Source organism: Rhinatrema bivittatum, chromosome 6 (genome assembly GCF_901001135.1).
Source record: "Rhinatrema bivittatum chromosome 6, aRhiBiv1.1, whole genome shotgun sequence".
NCBI classification, from domain to species: Eukaryota; Metazoa; Chordata; class Amphibia; order Gymnophiona; family Rhinatrematidae; genus Rhinatrema; species Rhinatrema bivittatum.
Genome location: NC_042620.1, coordinates 177,669,586 through 177,689,505, shown reverse-complemented (window position 1 = coordinate 177,689,505; position 19,920 = coordinate 177,669,586). Strand labels below are relative to the sequence as shown.

The following is a 19,920-nucleotide window of genomic DNA, read 5'->3' as shown; positions in this document are numbered from 1 at the left end:
GAGGGAACAGTTAGAGAAGGTAAGGTTCTCTTCGATTGGGGTTCCCAGGTTGGGGGGGGGGGGAAAGACTCGGAGTACTCCCTCTGTTTTGATAGGTAGGAGGTGGGTTCCGGAGGGTGGGAGTTCTGCTTGGCCCAACTTATTGTTTTAAGATGAGGGGGTAGGAGGGTAGAGAGGACCCCCACAGTACCTGACATGACCTGATGTGTACCCAGACCAGACCCGACCCTGGCCTGACCTTTTTTTAAGGTGAGATGGGCTCAGCATACTTGGGAGGGGAAGGAGTACTTGTCTGGTCCAACGACCCAACCCACCTGTCCGAGTGGCATTTGGTGCCCTAATTTTTACCAGGGGAAGTTTAATTCCTGTTTCTGATCAGGAGTTAAATTTCCTATGGTAAAAGGAGGTTTCCTAGGAAACCTCCTCACTAGCACATCTCCTTGCAATGCAGGCTAATTACCCGGTACTTATCATGAGACACACTAATCTTACCTGTTTTAGCCCAGGCACTAAAACCCCTGTTACATACTGGGGTTAGGTTAGTACCAAAAAAACTGTTTTGAAACAGGAGTTAAAACCCATTGTAGTGTCATAGTGGCTTATTACATCAACCCCATTGTGCTTTATGATCTTAAACATGTTCTATATAAAGTCTGAAATATAAAAAAGGTGATCCTTCTTTGACCCAGCATTTTTCAGAGGTGGAAAGGGAGATGGAGCAATGTAATTATCTTTATTACCCTATTTGAGTTTGCTAAATAGATGCACAGGGAAAACAAGTGACTTCCCTAGAAGTACACAGAGCTGTCAGAAGTGAATTGAACTTGTGTTCCAGGATTTTTTTAGATTTAAAACTCAGTGGTAATCACTAACTCACCCCTTCTGTAAAATGATCTGTGTGTCTAGATTCTTTTATGATTGTTGCTATGTAGCCTCAAATTCAAAACAAAATTGTCATTTTGCTATGTGCCACATTGTTAAAGAACTTCTTTTTTTAAATTACAGGGTAATGGCCAGTAAGAAGAAGGAAATTGCACTGCAGGTAAAAAGAGTAATAACATTGTTTTTGTTTTCTGTTTTGTTTGGGATTTATTGTATATATCGCTGCCGAATTTCCCTATAACATCTAAACTGATTCATGAGCCATTTTATTGTAGACTCAACAGGGGAACAATACTGTTTTTATAGATCAGTGCTGATGTCCTCTTCTCAATAGAGGTTCACTGGTTTCTAAAGCTTTGATTTAATATGGATTGTTACTGTTTACAAAGTATCATCAAGGTACATAGACCTGTAATTATGTGGCATGCCTATGGCCTCGGTCATAGGTGCCACTATCCGAAGGGTGCCATAGTGCTGCTGGTGACACCACCCTGAGGAGGAGTGTGACAACCTCGTCAAAATAACCGCTGGGGCCTTGGGATGAGGAGCAACAGTGCCACTGGGCAGACTGGATGGGCCGTTTGGTCTTCTTCTGCCATCATTTCTATGTTTCTATATGTTTCTATGTTACACTGCTCGGCCAGAATTGCAGGCGGTCCTTGGGAGGAGGAACAGCGCTACAACCCTGCCAGAAGTGGTGGCAGTGTCGCTGCTCTACTGGAATCACCGGTGGAGCCTTAGGAGAAAGAGGAACTGCACCACAGCCCTGCTGAAATCGACAGCAGGGCCTTAGGAGGAGGAGTGATGAGACATCTTTTGCAGGAAGGAGCATTAGGCCAGAGCTGGAGAAGTCCCCACAGCCCCAAGAAGAAGTCTTGTTGGCCACAAGGGCTGAAGAAAGATGCTGCTGTTTCAAGAGGGGGAAAAGTGAGATAGAACATGTGTCTGCATGAATATGTGTGAGAGTAAAAGAACATTTGTAAGAGTGACAGAGCTTGGATGTGTATGTGAGAAAGAGAGCATGAGTGAGAATTACAGAAAAGTGTGTGTGTGTGAGATAGTAACAGCATGTGTGTGTGTGTGAGTGAGAGAGCATGTGTGAGTGGCAGCATGTATGTGTGAGAGTGAAAGGGAGCATGTGTGTGTGAGAGAGCATGTATCTGCATTGTGAGTGAGAGTGCATGTGTATGTTGCATATATTTGTGAGAGCAAGAGTGTGTGTGTGAGAGAGTGAGAGCATGTGTGCATGCATGCATGTGTGAATGAGAGAGAGTATATTTGTGCATATGTGAGAGAGTGTATTTCTATGTCAGAGAGAGAGTGAGGGAGAGTATGTGTGTATGTGTGCCTATGTGTGACTTAGAGAGAACATGTGGGTACATTTGTGAGAGAGAATGAGAGAGAGCATATATGTGTGTGAGAGAGAGAGAAAGCATATGTGAGAGAGTGAGAAAAAGCATGTGTATGTATGTGTCTGAGAGAGGAGAAAGTTTGTACAACAAACTCCTTCCTCTCTGCCTGCTAATCCTTGGCAATCCCTTCAGTAAAGTCAGCAAAATTAACCCAAGTGAGAGAAAGGGCTTTAACATTGGCTGGGCCCATACTATGGAACACAATGCCCTCCGAACTCAGATTACAGAATAATCTCAAAACTTTTAAGAAAAATCTAAAAACATGGCTCTTTAAAAAAGCTTTCACTAAAGAGTGTGGAGGGTAGAGAATGAAAGTACAAGGTAATGCAAATGAGAATGAATTTACTCAATCCTACATTTAACAAGTAATATTTCAAAGCGATAGTAACTCAATAATATACCTGGACTTGACCAACATTACTCAAATAATGATTTTATTTATGAAATTGTAACCGAACTTTATTGGCACCTGTTAGAATGTAAGATATCCTACATTTACTTACCTTAGTCTATGTGTCTATTTGTAAACCATTGCGATGGTATATAACTTAGCGACGGTATAGAAAAGTTTTTAAATAAATAAATTAAATAAATAAATCTCAGTGTACCACTCACAAACTAATGGGCAGATGGAAAGAACCAATCAAATCCTCAAGGGTTTCCTTAGGGCCTATGGGAAACAAATGGAAGGATGACTGGGCATCTCTCCTTCCCTGGGCAGAATTTTGCCATAATAATCACATTGGAGATTGCGTGGTTCTCCCCCTTCCACAGCTTATATTGTAGACTCCCACGGGTTCCACTTCTCATTCCGGTGATAGTCCCATGCCCTGTAGCTGATGTAATGGGCCAAAATCTTTAGGAATTATGGCAAAGGACCTGCCAACTCCTCATCACGGCCGCTAAAAGATACAAGAGGCAGGCTGACAAAAGACACCAGCCGGCACCTCATCTTAAGCCCGGAGATTTGGTATGGATAAATACCGCAATCTCTGATTGAAAAAAAAATCTGTGAAGTTTTCACCTTGTTTCGATGGCCCAATCCCTAGTTCGACAGATTGGACCAGTTGCATACCAACTGAAATTGTTACCTGCCCTCAAGATCCACAACGTTTTCCATGTGTCCCTCCTCAAACATCTACTTTTGTCTTGGCCTTCACGATCCCTTCCTAAAGTGACTGAGATAATCACGGAACAAGACTCAGGGTACAAAGTTCAAAATATCTTTGAGTCTAAATGCATCTGAAACAAGCTCCACTACCTCTTATCCTGGAAGGGATTTGGCCACAAAGAGAACTCTTGGGCACCAGCTTCTGGCGTTCTAGCTCCCAACTTATTCAAGAGTTCCATTGCCTCTTCCCACGTAAGCCTAAGCCCAAGGCCTTGGGGAGGAGTCTTAGGAGGGGCTGGTTCTGTAAAATTTTGGCTGGCTGTGGGATGTCCCACAAATGGCTGCAATCACCCCCAGGATGCAAGCAGCCACTTCATGCGGCTGGGACGCCACTGACGCCTGCAGTCTGACCTTGCCAGTGTGACCCATATTAGGCATACACACTTCTGACCATGCTTTAAACGCCCCAAACTGGGAAAATTCGGCAGCACTGAAAATGATATCAGAACTGGCTGTGGATTTAAACCCCAACTGCGGAGACCAGGGAATTCTGGAATCACTTTCTCCCGACCAGTGCCACCATCTTCTACCTCTCCAGGGAATCACGACATAGAGCCTTGCAGTTGGGCCAGGGTCCGATCTCACAGGAGGAGAGGAGAAGATGCCGTGCCCAAGGCCTATGCCTATATTGTGGTGGCAAGGGGCACTTCCTTGCTCAGTGTGGTGAGCGGCCGGGAAAACGCCAGAACCTAGGGATAGTCGGGGAGCTGACCCTAGGTAACACCATTTCTACCTCCCCATGTACTGTTCCGTTGCCTTACTCCTTCCCGGAGGGAGCTTCGATACACTAGCCCTGGTTGACTCCGGAGCAGGGGGGAATTTTATCTCTGTGACTTAGTCCAGCAACTTCGGATTGGGGTCCAACCTCAAGAACCGCCTATCCGAGTGTCTTTCATTCATGGGACCCCCCCCTTCCAGGGACCATTTCTACTTGTACCAAGCCCCTCACGCTACCCACAGGCCTCTTGCACGTAGAGGAAATCTCGTTCCTCATTTTGGAGAAATCCAGATTGCGTCCTGGGGTCCAACTTGTTTCGACACTTGCATGACCACTATGCCTCAAACTTCGGTACCACTCCTGGCGCTGCCACCCCAATACCAGGACTACATGGATGTCTTCGTGAAAGAGAAGGCCGAGCTCCTTCTGGAACACAGACCCTTTGATTGTGCTATCAACCTGATCCCAGGTACCACGCCACCACGAGGACGGGTCTATCCTTTGTCGCTCCCGGAGACCCGGGCCATGTCCATGTATATCCAGGAAAACTTGGACAGAGGGTTCATTCGACCATCTACCTCCCGGCCGGAGCTGGATTCTTCTTTGTGGCAAAGAAGGATGGGTCCCTCTGGCTCTGTATAGACTATCGTGACCTGAATAATATTACACAGCACGACAGATAACCATTACCATTGATTCCGGAGTTACTGGATCGGCTACAAGGAGCCAGGGTCTTCATGAAGTTGGATCTCCGTGGGGCGACGAGTGGAAGACCGCATTCAACACGAGGAACGGCCACTATGAATACCTGGTCATGCCTTTCGGCCTCTGCAACGCCCCCGCATTTTTTCAGAACCTTATGAATGAAGTACAGAGGGATATGTTACACACTTCGGTCATTGATTACCTAGACGATGTGCTGATATACTCGAAGGATCTAGATACGCACCGCAGAGATGTCCGTCGGGTGCTGCAGAAGCTTCGGGATAATCAGCTCTTTGCCAAGATGGAAAAGTGTCAATTCGAGCAGGAGTCCCTACCCTTTCTCGGGTATATTGTGTCCACGGGTTTCCATATGGACCCTGAGAAAGTAACGGCCATCAAGGATTGGCCTCAAATTGTGGGAGTCAAGGCACTCCAACATTTCCTTGGCTTCGCCAATTTCTACCGGCAATTTTGTACCCCACTATTCTCGGATGGTGGCCCCGCTAACAGCCCTCACTAAGAAAGGGGCCGACGCTAGAAACTGGCCGGCGACTGCACTGCTAGCCTTTCAAGAACTGAAGGCTACCTTCCTTCAAGACATGTGTCTCCACCACCCGGACCCCCAGCGCCAGTTCATTGTGGAAGTTGATGCCTCCGACATGGCGGTCGGAGCCGTCCTGAGTCAAGTATCCAGCAACGGTAGATCCTTGCCGTGTTCGTACTTCTCCCGAACATTCTCTCCTGCAGAAAAGAATTACGGCATAGGAGACAAGGAACTTCTGGCCATCAAATTGACCTTCGAGGAATGGCGCCAGTGGTTGGAGACAGCCCAACACCCAGTGATCGTTTACATGGATCACAGAAATTTAGAATGCCTGTGTCGCGCCCAGCGCCTCAACCCCCGACAAGCCCGCTGGTCTCTCTTCTTTAGCCTCTTCAACTTTTTCCTCCGCTACAGACCGATGTCCAAGAACATCCGGGCGGATGCCCCCTCCCGCATGACGGAGACGGAGGATACTCCTAACCCGCCTCAATATATTCTCGACCCGGCTAAAGTTCTCCTTGCGGTGTCCGAAGTGGCTCCCGCAGGTAGGACCATGGTACCCACTCGCCTGCGCAGGAAGGTGTTAGCATGGGCTCATGACTCACTGACCGCAGGGCATCCAGGAGTAACCTGGACCCTGGAACTACTGACTGAATTCTACTGCTGGCCTCAGGTCAAGAGGGATGTCGGCCGCTACGTTCGTTCCTGTCCTACCTGTGCCCAGCAGAAACCTTTGCATGGTCGCCCCTGGGGAGTACTCCAGCCGCTACCCATTCCTACCGAGCCCTGGACCCATCTGTCCAAAGACTTCATTGTGGATCTACCCGTCTCAGATGGGAAGACCGTGATCTGGGTCACGGTCGACCGATTTTTTAAGATGACCCACTTCATGCCTCTTGCTAAGCTTCCTACAGCGCCAGAGTTGGCCAGTCTCTTCACGCAACATGTCTTTCAGTTGCATGGACTTCCCCTGCACATTGCCTCGAATCGTGGTCCCCAGTTCACGGCAAAGTATTGGAAGGCTCTTTGCAGGAAATTCGGGGTACAACTAGACCTGACAACGGCTTTTCAACCCCAGGGCAACAGCCAAGCCAAACGCACTAATCGGACGTTAAAGGCCTTCCTCCGGGTCTTTGTGGGAGACCTCCAAGATGATTGGGTAACCTTATTACCGTGGGCAGAGTTTTCTTACAACCGCCACAAACATTCAGCTACTAACCTGTCCCCCTTCCAGGTGATCTACGGTAAGGCCCTTAGACCTCCCTTGCCTTTGCCTCTGATGGTACCGTCTCCCGCAGTACAACTTACGGCACGACAGTTGCGCAATCTCTGGAGTTCCACCCAAGAGAAGCTCCGTTTGACCGCGGCCAAGGCTAAGAAGATGGCAGACAAGTTACGACGCCCTGCCCCGGCCTTTCTCCAGGGGGATAAAGTATGGTTGAGCACCAGAAACATCCGGTTACGGACTCCCTCCATGTGCCTGGCCCCCAGGTATATTGGTCCATTTACTGTGGCAGAGCGAGTTGGGGCAGTGTCCTACCGGCTACGACTGCCGTCCACCCTGAGGATCCACAATGTTTTCCACGTGTCTGCTCAAGCCTGTGGTCCTATCCACGTTTCTTGATAAACCTCCTGAAACTACCACTACTACTGCCAAACAGGATGTCATTTATACGGTGAAGGACGTACTGGATGTTCGGTTCCACTATCGCCTGTGGGAATACCTCCTCTCTTGGGAGGGTTATGGTCCTGTAGAAATTTCCTGGGAACCTTCCTCTAACATCATGGACAAGGGCCTTCTCCGCCAGTTCCACGTGGACCATCCTGCTAAGCCTGGACCCCCCGGGAAGGGGGCGTAGGAGAGGGGGTACTGTTATGGTCCCGGGCCGTGGCCCAGTCCCTCCACCGGGGGGGCCGGCCCGGGCTGCTGGAAGGCTTCTTCGGCCATCTAGGCCTGACCCGGCTCCTGCCGCAACGTTTCCCCTGTGAGGGAAACGCCGCCGATCCTCAGTGCCTGGCCATGCCCCCTTAGCGCGCACACGCGCAGGGGCTCCGGATTTAAAGGGGCCAGCGTGGGAAACGAAGGACAGCCCTGGAGATGACATCAGACGCTGCAGGGATATTTAAACCCTGCAGCTGGCTCAATGCCCTGCCTTGCAACGAGGTTCCTTCTGAATTGAGTTGCGGTTCTTCGGACTTCTCTGGCGTCTGACTTCTGGCTTCCGACCTTGGCTCGTCCACTGACTCTGACTGACCTCTTCTGTCTCTTCTGACCTCCTGGCTCAGCCGTTTCACTGGACTACCTCTTCAGGATCTCTCTTCAGGTCCTCGGTCGCAGAGGATCTCGCTTAAGTCCAAGAAGCCCGGATCCCTACGGGCTCCTCCTGGGGGGACTTCGGGCTTCCAGTGGTGAAGCCATCCCGGGACCTCCTCTTCAGTGCCGCCTCCTGGCTGCGACATTCGCTGTGGGCTCCCCACAGTGCATCACCATCCGTCTCAGCCAGCCCAAGGGTCCACGAATCCAACATTAGCATATTATAAAGAGAGAACACACTCAAAAACAAGAGCTTCACAGTTATTTGTCTCTTTCAATCCTACCGCTCCGGGAAACCCGGTAGCTAAACGAACGATTTCCAGCTGGATAGCACAATGTATTCAGTTCTGCTACGACAAACGGAATATATCTCTTGCTTCGCACCCACGTGCTCATCAAGTAAGAGCAATGGCAACCTCCATAGCTCATCTGAGAAACATACAGCCCGTTGACATTTGCAAAGCGGCTACCTGGTCATTTCTTCATACCTTCACGTCTCATTACTGTCTGGACGAAGCAAGGATGGGTAAAACAATACTTCATTCTGGAACATCTTAATACCTAGTCGACTTTCCACCACAATCTCATCACGCAAAAAAAAAAAAAAGAAAAGGAACACATGGCGTGAAAGGGAGCTATGGACTCCCATGACAGCATGGCTACTTCAGCCCTGCTATCAATGGGAAAAAGCAAGTTGGCTTACCATAAACGGTGTTTCCGTAGATAGCAGGATGAATTAGCCATGCTGACCCACCCGCCTCCCTGGATAGTCGACCTGATGTACTTTGCATTCATCTGCTGCTTAATCACAAACCGAGGAGAGATCTCTTTCCTATGTGGGAACTCATGTGCAGCCGCACAGAGCAAAGCTCTGTATTTTTCTTTGGAAGCTCCGCCTCCCAGGCCCTGATTGACAGTTCCCATGATAGCACGGCTAATTCATCCAGCTATCTATGGAAACACCGTTTACGGTAAGCAAACTTGCCCACGGTCATGGCTACTACTGTTATGATTCCTGCCTGCGGAGCTACTCTCCGCGAGCAGGCCTCCTACCTCTCAGCTGCTATTGCCTTCCTTGAGGGGCAGGGAATGCCGCTAGCAGAGTCTGGTCCCGTAGCGGGATGCCACCAACGCCTTCCTCTGCGGCCTGGGCGCCGCCTCCATCTTCGGCCCTGTGCTCAGCCGTCCTTTGCGGCTGGCTGCTGCCGACTTCACTCCGCGGCCTGGAGGCCGTGGCTGATGCTGTCGCTCCTCTTCATGGCCTGGAGCCGCCCCGGGTCAGCCTCTGCGGCAGGGAGCTGCGACGTTGCCTTCAGGGTCCTCGCAGGACGGCAGGAGGCTGTCCTGAAGCCTGCCTGCCTGCTTTCTGCATCTCCGCGCTGAGGTGCAGGAGAGCACCGCTGTCCGTGGTGCTGCATCTCTCTTCAGCCTTCTCTTAGGCGCAGGCGCGCACCTCTACATTGCTTTTAAAGGACCAGCCACTGGAGGTTGCTGGCTCCACCTCATGATGACTTCCTGCTTCAGCCCTATAAAAGGGATTCTTTGTCAGTCTCTCGTTGCCTTCGGATCGGGTTCCACAGTTGCCTGTGTCTTCAGACCGGTCCAGGTCCTCCGTGGTCTTCTCTTGCTTTGATGGCTTCGTGTTCAGTGTCTTTATGTTCCTTGTTTCCAGTCCTGGTGTGATGTCCGTGTCTTCAGCTGTTTCCATGTTCCAGATGTTCATTGTCCTCGTCTTCAGCGTCTTCAGGTTCCTGACGTCTCCTGTCCTTGTCTTCAGATGTCTTCAAGTTCCCGGTACCTAATGTTCCATGTCTCCATGTTCCAGAGGTCCCTCGTCCAGGCTTCCTCACGTCTCAGCCTTCCTGGTGTTCCAGCCCTCCTTAGTGTTCGTTCTTGCTCCAGAGCCTTCTGTTCTGCTGGCCGTGGATCTCCGAGTGATGCAGCTTCATCATGGGAGATGCCGGCAGTGGACTGGTGTCCTGTGCTCCTGAGCCGTCTTGTCCTGCCAGACTTTGTGGTGCTTCGAATGACATCTGGCTCCATTGTCGAAGTTCTGCCTTGGCTGGATTCTTCCCTGCGCTTGTCCCGCTCTCTGCGTGGTCCGTGACCAGGCTGTGTAGGGCGCACAGTGGGACAGTGTGGTCCACGACCAGCCCATTGGGTCCGCCCGTGAAGGTGGGTTGTGTAGGGCGCCCTGAGAGACAGTGCCAATGTCTACCCTCCCAGCTTCTCGTCTTGTCTGGGATGCCATTGCATCAAGCCCTTGCCTGTGATGTCTTCGTCTGTGATGCCATCACATCGACCCTGGTCTGTGATGCCGTCGCATCGACCCTGGTCCGTGATGCCGTTGCATCAGTCCTTCGTCAGTGATGTCTTCACATCAGTTCCTCATCTGTGACGTCTTCACATCTATCCCTCGTCTGTGATGTCTTCGCATCAGCCTTGGTGTCATGTCTTCACTTCAACCTTGGTGTCATGTCTTTGCATCAGCCCTCATCTGTGATGTCTTCGCATCAGCCTTGATGTCATGTCTTCTATATTTCAAGGACTCCGCCTGCCGCCCATTGCTGTACCCAGCGGCAGGTCCGAAAGGGCTTGGAACGGTCGGAGGACTGTTCATCAATCAACATTGCATTGTTGGTTGTCCGGGGTGTGCAGGTCCGGTTGAGGGTCAGACCTTGTATCCTAGTCCTTGTGTCTGCCATGTCTTGCCATGTACCCATGCTCGCACCAGCTCACCTCCCACGGTTTGGCTTGGGGCCCCTCCCTGGGTCATGCCATGGCCCAAGGGCTCACAACCCAATTTAGAGACGACCGCGCCTCCGTGCCTCGGAGCGTGACGGCCGACGGAGGTTGCGCTTGTAACAACTACCTTAGGTTGTTCGCAGTATGAACTCAAATCCTCATATGGGGAACTGTCCTGTAACATAAGAACATAAGAAATTGCCATGCTGGGTCAGACCAAGGGTCCATCAAGCCCAGCATCGTGTTTCCAACAGAGGCCAAACCAGGCCACAAGAACCTGGCAATTACCCAAACACTAAGAAGATCCCATGCTACTGATGCAATTAATAGCAGTGTCTATTCCCTAAGTAAATTTGATTAATAGCCTTTAATGGACTTCTCCTCCAAGAACCTATCCAAACCTTTTTTGAACCCAGCTACATTAACTGTACTAACCACATCTTCTGGCAACAAATTCCAGAGCTTTATTGTGCGTTGAGTGAAAAAGAATTTTCTCTGATTAGTCTTAAATGTGCTACTTGCTAACTTCACGGAATGCCCCCTAGTCCTTCTATTATTTGAAAGTGTAAATAACTGATTCACATTGGTTCACATGGTTCATTACAATCTGAACTACTGAAGCTAAACATGAGGTACCAGAGTATCTCAAATTGTGGACAGTCTCATCCTAATACCACAGGGTATGAGGGATGAGGAAGTATTCCAGCCTCTATACTGGCCTGATCAACCAGGAATGTCAATACAACCTGACCTGTCGTGTGCTGCTTCTGGTTCCCATGTTCACAGATGAGGATTACTGTCTTTTTCTGATGGATTGGTATGCCTTTCACTATGTCCCTTCAGACAAGAATCTTTAGACTTGACTGAGACCACCAGGGCTTGTGTGGGGGACTCCTCCAGCTCCCCTGGGACTACAAATTTACCATGTCTTGGGGATGATCCTACTCTCCCACTCTTTATCTTCAAGCCAGGGGCATTCTTTGACATCAGATCATTTCTCTCCACATTTCTCTTAAAGTGTTTGTCGTTCTCTTCTTTCGCATAAAGGCCAAAGTCCTTCTTATGCCCATTCCCTGCCAGAGTGAGCAAAATGAAAAGATATCTGTATCCTTGCTGCTTTCTGCACCACATTTACTTGCATGTGAGCCTATGTTCCCTATTGTTTTACTCTGTTTTATTTTTTCATCATGACTTAATAAAAACATTTTTAACCAGGCAACTTTAATTTCAGTATTATTAAAGCAAAGTAAAATGTTTCTTACATAGTTTATTATTTTAATTAATGCAGATTACCATTGGTAACCAGGAGCATTGGGAAGAAATGCTATCTTCTAAAGGACTCATGGGTAAGATTCATAGTCATGTTTTCATCTTGTCCATCTTCTTGATTATGGTTGTCTCCTGGCAGTTGGAAATCCCCAGTTGGTCATGAACTAGAAGAGAAGTTTTCTAAAGGTTTCCCTGTTTTTCTTGTCCCCAAAGGCTTTTTTTCTGGCTATATATTATTGACAGCACTCCCTTAAATTCTAAACACTTTCCCTCCATTGCAGACCTAGAAACACTAGCCCTATTAAAGATTATACATGAGTTTCTTACATTACCAGCAAGATGTGAAACCAACATAAAACTTAAAGCTGTGTGACCCAACCCCAATGAGGACATGAAAACTTGACACACTTGGCAAAAGCAAAAGGATTAAAACTCTCAAACAAGAAGTTCAGCCCAGAAATAAAGGAGCCTACTTTCCAGGATGCTTGAATGCACACCACCATGGTCCATGTACATGTGTGGATTGGAAAGGAACACCCTGGTCAGAGTCCTTATGTCACCTCTGATATGTCTTGAAAATCTGCTGTAGCTAGGACACCAAATACAAGTTATTAGCGACATACAGACAGATACACACACATACACTACAACACACCACACCACACCATATGCCTTTTTCCCCCTTCGGAAAGTAAGCTAAAAAAAAACTGCACAAACTTTGTTGACTGTCTTTGAAAAGGGTTTTACCTATTCCATGCATTATGGCAAAAAAAGATTTTGGAAAATAATTTTTTCAGTGTTATTTACTATTATTCATAAAAAGTAATACTTAAATATATAGGGGCAGATTTTAAAACATACGCATGCGGCGTATATTTGTGTGCACTACCAGGCACGCACAAATGTACGCCCGATTTTATAACTTTCTATAAAATCAGGGGTCGGCGTGCGCAAGATGCACTAGTGTGGCTTTCCCCGTTCCCTCCGAGGCCGCTCCAAAATCGGAGAGGCCTCGGAGGGAACTTTCCTCCCCCCCCCCTCCCCCCCCCTTCTCCTACCTGTTCCGCCCCCCAGACTGAAACCCCCCCCCCAGTACCTTTATTTCACAAGTTACGCCTGCCAGCCGAGTGGCCGTGTGGAGGCCTCTGGCTACGCCCCCGCCCCTGGCCCGTCCCGCCCCTTTTTGCGAGCCCTGGGACTTACACGCATCCCGGGGCTTTACGCGCATCGCCGGGCTTTTTGAAAATAGGCACAGTGCATGTAGGGCTTTTAAAATCTGCCCCATAAAGTTCAACCTTACAAAACAATTTCCTACTGTATGTATATATAGGGGCCGATTTTAAAAGTTACGCATGTGGGGAACATTTGTGCGCGCCACCTTGCGCAAACAAATGTACACCCAATTTTATAACATGCGCGCGCTGCCGAGTGCATGTTATAAAATCCAGGGTTGGCGCACACAAGGGGGTGCACACTTGTGCACCTTGCGTGCGCCTAGCTCTATGGGAGGCCCGATGGCTTTCCCCGTTCCCTCCAAGGCTGCTCCGAAATCAGAGTGGCCTTGGAGGGAACTTTTTTTTTGTGTCCCCCCCACCTTTCCCCACCTTTCCCTCCCTTCCCCTATCTAACCCACCCCCCAGCCCTATCTAAATCCCTCCCCCCTACCTTATTTCGTGTAATTACGCCGGCCTCTGGCTGGCGCGTGCAAGTTACGCCTGCCAGAGGCAGGCGTAACTTGCACGCGCCAGCCAGGTGCCAACGCACCATGCCCCGGCACAGGCCGTTGTGCCGGAGCACTCGGCCCCACCTCCGGACCACCCCCGGCCCGCCGCCATGCCCCCAGCCACGCCCCCTTACCTCCCCTTTTTCGAAGCCCCGGGAAATATGCGTGTCCCGGGGCTTCTGCGCGCCGCCAAGCCTATGCAAAATAGGCTCGGCGCACGCATGGGTAGGTTTTCGGGGGTTACATGCGTATCTTACGCTCGTAACCTTTTGAAAATCTACCCCATAGTGCCAGCTGAATGCCAGATGGCATAAAGGTATTACTTCTAAGAGGGGAAGGTATGTAAAATTTATTTCCTACTGACAGCAACAACTTCAAACTACTTTCTAAAGAAATAGTTGAAAAGGTAAGGCAAGAAAGATTAACATTTATAAACTATAAGATATTGCAGAAAGAGGAAGATAGGCAACAACATCTGGAAAAGCTAAGAGAAGCTAGGAAAGTAGTCAGGATTCAAATAGAAGAAAAAATGGTAAAACTGTTGTGTTTCCTGGCCGCAGCAGGCCCACAGCTGGCTCCACTCACCTCCGACACCCGGATCCCAGACCAGGCCCGTCTTGCCCGGCAGTGGTAGGGAGCCGCCTAGGTGCTCATGCTTTGCCTGTGTTTCCAGACCCTTCCAGCCAGTGGCGTAGCCACGGGTGGGCCTGGGTGGGCAGGTGCCCACCCAACTTAGACCCAGGCCCACCCAACTGGCACCGGAACTGCAAGGCTGTCGCGGGATCCCATCCCCGCGACAGCGAACAAGAGAACCCACGCCTCGCGCGCCATCACGGCACACATGGGGAAGCGCTGCTGAGGCCGTATGGCCAACCGGTCTTCCTGTTCGGGGGGGAGAGCGGAAGCGCCGCGCGCAGCTTCCGCTTCCTCCCCCCAATGCAGGAAGATCAGCTGCCTCTCCTGCTGCCACCGGCCTCCTGCTATCTTCGGACCAAACGGCCCGCCGAATTTCCTGTTTGGGGGAGCGGAAGCGCCGCTCACAGCTTCCGCTTTCTCCCCACAAAGCAGGAAGATCAGCTGCCTCTCCTGCTGCCACCGGCCTCCTGCTATCTTCGGGCGTCGGGCCGTACTGCCCACCAATCTTCCTGCTTGGGGGGGGGAGGGAGGAAGCGGACGTTGTGCGCTGCGCTTCCGCTACCCCCCCCCCCCCCCCGACAGGAAGTTCGGACGCCCGAAGATAGCAGGAGTCCGGTGGCAGCAGGAGAGGCAGCTGATCTTCCTGCTCTGGGGGAGAAAGCGGAAGCTGTGCACGTGCTTGAATGTGTATGTGTGGATGAGAATGGGAGTGTGTGTGGGTGAAAACTGGAGCCTTGGTGTGTATGTGGGTGAGAATGGAAGCTTGAATATGTGGGTGAATGGGAGCTCGAATGTGTGTATGTGTGGTTGAGAATGGGAGCCTGGGTTTGTGGGTGGGTGATAATGGGAGCTTGAATGTGTGTATATATGGGTGAGAATGAGAGCCTGGGTTTGTGTGGGTGGGTGAGAATGGAAGCTTGAATATGTGGATAAGAATGGGTGCTTGAATGTGTGTATGTGTGGGTGAGAATAGTACCTTAAATGTGTATATGTATGGATGAGAATGGGAGCTTGAATATGTGTGGGTGAGACTGGGAGCATGGGTTTGTGGGTGAGAATGGGAGTCTGGGTTTATGTGTGTGGGTGAGAATGGGTGCCTGGATATGCGTCTGTGTGTGCATAAGAATATAAGCCTGGGGAGGGGTGAGAAAGTGAGAACTTGAATGTGAGCTGGGGGGGGGGAGAGCATATGAGAGTGAGAGCTTGAGTGTGTGAGAGGGAGTCTGTGAGAGAAAGCGTGTATGTGTGTGTGTGTGTGTGTGGAAGGGAGGAAGACAGTAATAGAAGAAAGACACTGAAAAGGAATTAGGAAATGAGCTATAAGGGAAAAAATGGGAAAAAGAGACCAGGACCAACTGATTAGAAAAATACAAAGATCAGACAACAAAGGTAAAAATATATATCTATATTTTGAGATGTTAGCAATTTAAATATAAGCAACACAACCGCTCTCTCAAAATTTATGGACAGGTAGGAGCCGTGTATAAAATCGTAATAATAAGAAGGCTAAAGTATCACAAATCACCGTGAATTATGTTTGTATCATTAAGTAAACCTCATACTTAGGCGTAGATGTGAATGCTATGCTGCATAATTTGGCATTATTTATCAGTAAAAAAACATTATTTATCAGTAAAAAAACAACTAGTAGACCTGCATGCCTACAGCCCACCCATGTTAACCTTGTGCCCACCCAAAAAATCAATTCTGGCTACGCCACTGCTTCCAGCACTGCTGCAGTCTCCTCTGGTCCCAGTCGGGTGCAGATCATTTATCATGTTTAACTATCTAAGGTGCATTAGTTGTGAGAAAAAAAGGAAAAACTAAAAATTAAAAACACATCTTTTCGGTGCTGTATTCAGATCTTAATTGGATTCTCCTTTCTCTTTATAAAACGCCTGTTTAAAAAAGCTAGGTTTTGAGGCTTACCTTGAAAAGTTTGAAATTCCTCTGCAGTCTTATCTCCAGTGGCATTGAGTTCCACAGTGTGGGTCCTGACAAAGATAGTGCTCTCTCCCTTACTTGTGTAAGTCTGGCTGATTTAACAGATGGGATAGTAAGTAGTGCCTTGTTGGCGGACCTCAGATTTGTCTAGCGGTAGCACAGCTCCGTCGACAGGAGGTTCAGATATTTCCTTACCTAGACGACTGTCTACTAGTAGCCCCCAATCTGACTATTCTGCGAGAAAATTTAATTCGCATAATAACTTGTCTAGACAGTCTAGGCCTTCTGATAAACTATGAGAAATTGAATTTGCAACCTACTCAAACCTTGCAATTCATCGGAGCACATATCGACACCATCCAGGACAAAGCCTTTCTGCCACAATCTCGTGCGCTGGCTCTATCCACACTGGCCTGTCGCCTACTAGAGAGTATATTGGCTCCAGCCCATCAAATCCTCACCATTCTGGGCCATATGGCTGCATCTATCTATATTGTCCCACATACGCGACTACAAATGTGTCGTTTACAATAGGATCTGAAGAATCAATGCACTCAGTTCCTTAACCCACTGTCCACTCCTGTCACTCTGACAACCAGCATGAAGGTATACCTACAGTGGTGTCTAACCCCACCAACACTGACGACGGGCTCACCTCTGCGACCCCCTCGACTTTAAACAGTGCTCACCACAGATGCCTCCTCCACAGGTTGGGGAGCTCATCTCATAAACCTACAAACTCAGGGGTTATGGTCCAAATGAGAACGGAGCCAACACATAAACCTCCTGGAACTTCGGGCTATCTGCAATGCCCTTCAAACCTTCAAACGAACCCTCCAAGACCAAGTTGTCATGATTCACATAGCAACCAGGTTGCAATGTTTTACATAAACAAAGAAGGAGGGCAGGTTCATGGAGACTTTGCAGAGAAGCTGTCGAGATCCTAGAATGGGCTCACAACAGGAGGATCTCCCTGCAAGCCACATACTTACCCAGAATCAACAACTCCAGAGCAGACAAGCTGAGCAGGATATTTCACCCCAAGAATGGGAACTGCATCAGGATGTAGCCAATCAAATTTTTTCCACTTGGGGTCTTCCCCGGATCGACCTCTTTGCAACAGAATGCAACGGGAAGGTCGAGCTGTTTTGCTCAGTGTACCCAGCCCCAACGGCTGGCACAGGACACGTTCCTCATAGATTGGTCGCAAGGTCTGCTTTATGCGTTCCCTCCGATACCACTCATCTCTCACACAGTCCAAAGGTGCATTGAAGACAACGGGATTTGAATCTCATTGCCCGAGCATGGGCACGACAACCATGGTACAGCTACCTAATTCAGCTATCGCCACACAAACCGGTTCCCCTGGACATCAGCCCTCAGCTGCTTACCCAAGAAGGAGGTTCGATGCTTCATCCACTTCACTCATCACTGAATCTCACTGCCTGGAGGTTGAAAGGCTCGTATTCCAAAGCCTAAACATTTCTCCTCAACTTCAAGATATTCTGGTCTCCTCCAGAAAACCATCAAATAGACTAAGTTACCAATGAAAATGGTCACGTTACGCTTCCTGGTGTTCGGCCAAGGGTACAGATCCACTCACCTGTCCACCAGAGCACCTCCTGAATTACCTCCATCTACTCTACAAGGATAGCCTCACCACTGCCTCACTTCGAGCACACCTCAGCGCCATAGCAGCTTACCACACTCCTCTCAAAGGAGAACCTATATCTTGTCATTCCCTAGTCTCCAAGTTCATGAAAGGTGTCCTATGTTTACAACCCTCGACGAAAAACCACCAGTGCCATGGACATAGTGTTGGAACAACTCATGCTACCACCTTTCGAACCGTTGGGCACTTGTCATCCTAGGTACCTTTCCTGGAAAGTGTTCTTCTTAGTCGCCCTCACTTCTGCAAGGTGCATCAGTGAACTACAAGCCTTAGTTCACTACCCACCTTACCTTGAATTTTACCACGACAAAGTTACACTGCATACACATCCTAACTTCTTACTCAAGGTGGTTTCGGCTTTCCACATCAACCAGACCATCACCCTTCCCACTTTCCACCCAAACACTCACACAAACAAGAATGAGCGAAGACTACACTCATTAGACTGTAAACGAGCGCTAGCCTATTTTAAAAAGCATACTCATTCTGCTAAAAGAGCCTCACAGCTCTTCCTCTTCTTCAACCCTAATGCACCAGGACTTCCCGTATCCAAGAGAACATTTGTAAGGCAGCCACATGGTTATCACTGCACACGTTCACATCCCATTACTGTTTAGATACACAAGCTGTGGATCATGCACGCATGGGGCTGACCATTCTTGGAAAGGGCATCTTTACAGCACATCAAGCACGCTCATAAGAACTGTCCACTTCTATTCTACTGTATTGAGTGCTTACCTCTGCAGGGAGAGAGAGAGAGAGCCTTGCTCCTCCCTAGACAGGTATTTGTATCCCTATGGGAGGCCCACCTAGTAACTCGAGGTGAGGGTTAAGTATTAGTGTAGGGGGGTAGGGGCCACTTTGACATTCAACGTGAGATGTATGAACAGAACAGTGGTCTCTTGTGAAGATTTGATGGCCTTCGGAGTGAGGAAACTCACTCCAAGATGAGATTTGGGCAAGGTTCTCTCAACCTAGAGCTTCGTACATCTCACGTTGAATGTCAAAGTGGCCCCTACCCCCCTACACTAATACTTAACCCTCACCTCGAGTTACTAGGTGGGCCTCCCATAGGGATACAAATACCTGTTTAGGGAGGAGGCACTATAGCAAGTCTCTCTCTCTCTCTCTCTCTCTCTCAACATCGTGAACTGCGATATATACTGACAATGTAGTCCAAATTAGGATAATAGTGCAACTTGTGATAAGAGCTTTTGGTATCGCATGCGATACCAATGCGATATTGGAAAATGAGGCCCTAAGTCAGGGGCACATTATGTAAGAAATGCGCTCAATACTTCAGCTGGGGACTCCCACCAGACAGCATGGCTAATTCATGCTGCTTATCACGGGAAAAGAGCAAATGTGGGTTTGACAGTGGGAAACACTACATTATGATATTACTAGACCTGTCAGCAGCATTTGACACAGTAAATCATAACATACTACTAAAAAGGCTAGAAGAAATAGGACTACAAAACAAAACAATTGAATGGTTCAGATCCTACCTAAACAATAGATTTTTTCAGATACAGATAGAAAACACTATATCAGACAAAATCAAGCTAAAAACTGGGGTCCCCCAGGGTTCAGCACTTTCGGCGACTCTATTTAATATTTACATGCTGCCCCTATGCCACCTCTTGGCCGGTCTAGGTATCATACATTACATATATGCTGACGACATTCAGCTAATTTTACCAGTAGACGAAATAATTGAAAAAATGTTGAACCTAGCAATGTTGTACCTAGATATAATTAAACAACTACTATGCCAAATGGAACTAGTAATTAATATTGAAAAAACAGAATTCATACACCTTGAACGAAAAACCACTGAATTAATCCAGAATCCCATCAAACTTAAAAACAATCAGATAGTGGAACTAACCGAAAAAGCTTGAAACCTAGGAGTTATAATTGACAATGAAATCAACCTCAAACAACACATATCATTGAAAATTAGAGAGGGCTACGCCAAACTAATGGTCCTTAGAAATCTAAAACCCCTATTAACCCAAGTACACTTTCGAACTGTTCTACAAGTACTTATATTCGCTAGCACAGACTATTGTAACACACTCTTCCTTTGATTACCATATACAACACTAAGACCACTACAAATCTTACAGAACTCTGCAGCCAGAATTCTAACTGGAAAAAGCAGAAGGGATCACATCACTCA

The 19,920-nt window shown here is 48.5% G+C and overlaps 1 protein-coding gene across 1 annotated transcript in view; it reads left to right on the top strand.

The window, feature by feature from the left end:
• NME9 (NME/NM23 family member 9) overlaps positions 1-19,920 on the top strand; it is a 316,239-nt gene that overhangs the window by 16,080 nt on the left and 280,239 nt on the right. Inside the window, exons 2-3 of the mRNA XM_029606189.1 lie at positions 1,006-1,042; positions 11,780-11,837. Of these exons, the coding sequence (XP_029462049.1) occupies positions 1,010-1,042; positions 11,780-11,837 (91 nt within the window). The 5' untranslated portion in view covers positions 1,006-1,009. The remainder of the gene's footprint in view (positions 1-1,005; positions 1,043-11,779; positions 11,838-19,920) is intronic.